The sequence below is a fragment of the Pseudozyma flocculosa genome, assembly GCF_000417875.1.
Source record: "Pseudozyma flocculosa PF-1 unplaced genomic scaffold scaffold00014, whole genome shotgun sequence".
In the NCBI taxonomy this organism is placed as follows: domain Eukaryota; kingdom Fungi; phylum Basidiomycota; class Ustilaginomycetes; order Ustilaginales; family Ustilaginaceae; genus Pseudozyma; species Pseudozyma flocculosa.
This window is the reverse complement of record NW_006920882.1, coordinates 785474-790110: the sequence shown is the minus strand read 5'-3', so window position 1 is coordinate 790110 and position 4637 is coordinate 785474. Positions and strand designations below refer to the sequence as shown.

General features: G+C 67.7%; 1 protein-coding gene across 1 annotated transcript in view; it reads right to left on the bottom strand.

Moving 5' to 3' along the window:
• Positions 1-1002, bottom strand: part of PFL1_06879 (uncharacterized protein) — a gene marked incomplete at both ends in the record, with an annotated part of 5670 nt that extends 4668 nt beyond the window's left edge. The window contains one exon of the mRNA XM_007882031.1: positions 121-1002. Within this exon, the coding sequence (XP_007880222.1) occupies positions 121-1002 (882 nt within the window). The remainder of the gene's footprint in view (positions 1-120) is intronic.
• Between the last annotated feature and the right edge of the window lie 3635 nt (positions 1003-4637).

Below are 4637 nucleotides of genomic sequence, written 5' to 3'. Positions count from 1 at the left end.
CGTGTCGGCGAGGATGCGCTTGCGCAGCCGCTCCTGCTTGCGCCCGATGGAGCCCGGGCGCAGGCCCGGGCCGAAGCGCTCGGGCGGCGACGGCGACGGCGACGGCGAGGATGCGGCGACGACCGACTGCGACGGCCCGACGAGCCAGCGCTGCATGCGCTGCTGCTCGAGCTCCTCGCTCTGTGCGACGTACTGCCCGCGGGCGTCGACCTCGGCGGCAAACTCGGGCCAGTCGTCGTGGTCGACGACGCAGACCGACACCAGGCCGAGCTTCTTGAGGTAGACGAGGCCCTCTGCGATCGAGTCGAGCTGGCGATCGGTAAAGGGGCCCTGCACCTTGACGAGGGCGGTGTGCGAGTCGGCGAGCGAGTCCGAGGTCGACGTGGTAGGCGGGATGGCGACGGTGGCGTTCTCGCGCGGCGTGATGGCGTCTGCGGTCGACGTCGAGGGGGCGGGAGAGTAGCGGTCGGCGGCGGCGCCGGGGCTGGTGCTAGCGCTGGTGACGGCATCGGCGGCGGCTGCGAGGCCGCGCTGGAGGCGATGCTGCTCGTGGAGCTTTTCGCGTATGGAGCGGGGCAGCTGCGCGGAGAGGGACCGAGGGCCGGCGCCGGACGGGTGGTTCGAGACGGGGTCGGGGTCGGCGTCGGCGTCGGCTATGGAGCGGTCCGGGTTGGCGATGGTGGTCGAGGGGTTGTGGAGGGAGCCCGGGTGTGCGACGTGCGGAGGGATGGGGAACTCAAAGTGCGGAGGTGGTGCAGCCGATGAGGGCGGGTGCGGCTGCGGGTGCGGTGCAGAGGGCTGAGCCGGCCGCTGACGGCTGTGCTGTGGGTCGTGGTTGGAGGCGTGCGGGTTGTGCTGGAAGAAGGGCTGTTGCTGCTGCTGCTTTGTATCCGGGCGGGGCTGCTTGCGTGGTGCGAAGCTGTTGAGGTAGCTCTTGGAGTCGCGGAGAGAGGGCTGGGCCTGGAGGATCTCCATGATGAGGTTCTGCATGCGCTTCGACATGGTGGCGAGGTGGTAGGTGGCGGGCAGCGAAGCGGGACGTCGACAGAGGAGGGGATCCGGAGATGCAAGGCGAGGGTGGGGCAATGAGGGACGGGACGAGACGGCAAGATGCGATTAGAGGGGGGCGCGGTGGTGGTGGCGGTCAAGGCGGGGGCAGTGGCAGCATCGGCGGTGGGGGACGAGCGGATGTCATGGCCAGCATGCCATAGTGGTGGTTGGTGTGGTGGTGGTTGGTGGTGCGGTGAGATGGGCAGCGGCGAGGGCGGTGGTGGTGGTGGTGGTGAAAGCGAGAGGGCGGGGGAGGGAGAGCGAGTCAGTCAGAGGGGTCCCCAAAGACACCGCCGAGTCAGATGCGAAGGTTGCCTTTGGCTGCCTGTGGCCGCCGCCCCCCGATGGTCCGCCCATTGTGGAAATTTGAAAAATCGGTTTCGGTGCGCGCCGGGGAGCGAGGACGAGGCCGCCTCTGTTTGGCCATCGTTGATGCCACCATCGCCTCTGCTTGCTGCCCGCCGGCTTGGCTTGGCTTGGCTCAGCGGCCGGATCTTCCGGTCGCTACGGCGAGCCTCGTCGACGCACGTCATCCGCCCTAATCTCCCTACTACAGTGCTCGGCAGGCTGCGCATCGAAATGACCTATGGCTGCGACCGCGACGACGTCCACTCACGCGCTGCATCTGGCGCTCAAAGCCATAGCCATCGTCGGCGCTGCTCATCTGGCCGCTGCCGTCGGCTGCCACGGAAGCCAGCTCGACGAGCGAGGGCAACGGCCTGCGTCGAGCACCGGTGCGGCTCGGCTCGGCGCGGTCAAACAGGTGGGCCTCGCCCTCGTAGACGTCGGCGTAGAAGGCGCGCCGGCTTGCGACGGTGGCGGTGCGCGCTCCGGCGGCCAGGCGTGGTCGGCAGTGCAGCATCGGCCGCATCGTCGACGTGGTGTCGCTGTCGCTGTCGCTGGGTTCGAGGCGGTACGAGAGGCGGTTAGAGGGGCGGTGGCGGTGGGTGTCGATGGTGGTAGATAAGAGGGCCGGTACGGGGCAGGGAGAGGCTAGGCTCGCGGCCCGACCCGACCCGACGACGGCGGCGATGCTCGATTCTTATACGGTGCCGCAGTCCGAACAGGGCGCAGGGTGACGAGCCGGTGTTGTTGACGACGACGACGACGGGGCGACGACGGCGAGACGATGCCCCCGAAAGGCGGCCGGGAGGCTACAGGAGGTCGACCTAGTTCGACCGCCAGCTCAGAGGCCGACCGGCATCACCCTCGACCCTCGACCCTCGACCCCTCGACCCGAAGAGCTCGGCCAGCCCATGCCGAAGTGAACCAATATGGCTGCGACTAGCGCGACGCCCCCTCTGACCGGCCGGCGGATGGCGGATGGGGTCGGCGCGCAATCTAAGCGAAGCAAGAAACCCTCGATCCACGCACGCACGACGCTGACCCGCCGACGCCAGCTTAGCCTCTCGCCGGCAGCCAGAGCGCGCTGCTAGTTGGAGGTGACTTGGACCAGTCTCGCCTGACTGCCGACGAGACAGGCGATCCGATGTCGAGGTGGCTACATATTCATGTCGCTTCAGCCTCGTCGGTCGGCGCTCTTTCTCGGCATCGCCGCCAGTCGATCCGTTTCTTCCGCCTATCGAGGCCAGCTCGTGCTGCGACGACGACGACGACGACGACCTCGTTGCGGTGGGCATGCATGCCAAGCCGAGTGCGGTGGGAAAGCGCTGACGTCGAGAGACCAATCAGCGCGGGTCAGAGGGAGCTCGAGTCGGACTGGACCGGCAGCACGTCGACGACGACGGCGAGGCAGAGGGAGCGAGCCAGGGAGCCGCGGACGAAGCGGGTCAAAATGGATGGCGTCAGATCAGGCGGCGGCGATGCGGCGGCGATCCGGCTGCAGCCAGATCTGATAAGATCCACCGCCCGTCGGCCACCGCTCAGCGTCAGCCAGGGCGCAGAACTACGTTGAATCCGATTCTTCGAGCTGCGGATTTCACGCGCGCCAAGACCGTCAAGTCAAAGCTCAACAGGCTATAGCATCAGTATCATTAATTTGGCCCGTCGTTCACAAGCGCATTGATAGTGTAGGGGTATCATGAGTCGTTGCCACTCGTCGTCTGGACCGCTCCGACGATTAACCGATTCGACTCGACCGGGGTTCGAGTCCCCGTCAATGCATTCGTTTTTTTCCCGGGATGGATCGAGCGACGACGACGGCATGGCGATCCATGTTTTTGCACACACACACGGACGGCGACGAGGCGACTCGCTGCTTATTCACGGACCTGGGCACGACAGCCAGCCACATGCCGCAACGTCGAGCAGCGCGATCTTGGCGCTGCTCGGAGACAGGGCGGCCGACGTGCATCGCCAACGTCGACGTCGCCCCGGCATCGAGGCCGGTCGGTCCGTCGGTGCCGAGGCGCGACGTCGGGCTAGAGGCTTCCAGCAGACGCAGAGCAGAGCAGGGCGAGACTAGGCTAGGCCAGGCTAGGGCGAGGGCGCAAGCAAGCAAGGTGGTGCGAGGCGAGGCGTCGAGGACGGCGCAGGACACGCCGGGGACAGCTCGACTAGAGGCTCGGTTGGTAGCCGGCCTGGCCCCGCCTAGCCCGACCCAGCCGGGCAGACAGACAGCGCGACGCAGGTAGGAAAGAGGGCTGGCCTGCCTGCCTGCCGGCTGACTTGCCCTAGCCTGCCCTAACCTGCGCGCTGCTGGCTAGCCTGCCAGCCAGTGGTCGAACGGGGCCCGTGCGTGAGTGCGTCTGCCTCGAGGCGGGGCGGCGTGCGTCTGCACGCAGGCAGGCGGGTTGAGCGCACCTCTCTCGGCGGCCGCGGAAGTTGAGGAGGTCCGAGCGCAGGCTGGCTAGCCAGGCCAGGTCAGGCAGCGAGGCCCACAAGCAGCGCGCTCAGCTCGCTCAGCTCGCTCAGCTCGACCAGCTCGTCCAGCCACCGCCTCAACCGCCTCTCTTCCAGCCAGCCGTTCCAGTTCCAGTTCCAGCCAGGTCGAGTCGAGTCGGGTCGGGCAGGCACCTGGTCGACCACGCCTGCCTGCGCTCCAGGATCGATCGATCGATCGGTCGGTCGGTCGTTCATTCGGACCCTGCCTGGCCTGCCGACGCCACAGCACCGGCGTCCAGTGACGAGACGGGCGAGGGAGCGAGCGCGGCAAGCGGTCGGCTGGCCGAGCTCAGCTAGTCGGTCAGCCGACCCACCAGCCAAGGACGAGGCTAGCGAGCGAGCCGTCTGCTGGCTCAGCTCAGTCAGTCAGCCGACCAGCCAGCCAGCTGACCAGCCGACCAGCCGACCAGCCATCCAGCCAGCTTAGGACGAGGCTGGCTCGCCGCGCCAAGCCGTCGCGCGTCGGTGGGTCGACTGCGGTGGGGTGGGTCGGGTACGGTCTCTTGCGGCCAAACCGCATCCAGCTCGGCGCCCGGTCGCTCAGCTAGGCTGGGCCAAACACAGATCGACCACGTACGGACCCAGCCAAGCCAAGACCTCCCGGCTCGACGTACTGGCCAGGCTGGATCGACGTCAGTCAGCACGGTACGGCCCAGTTGGTCCGGCCAGCCAGCCAGCCAGGCAGCGCGCCACAGCACAGCCTCCGATCCACACGGACTGGGTCGAGTGAGGTCGGGCACTTT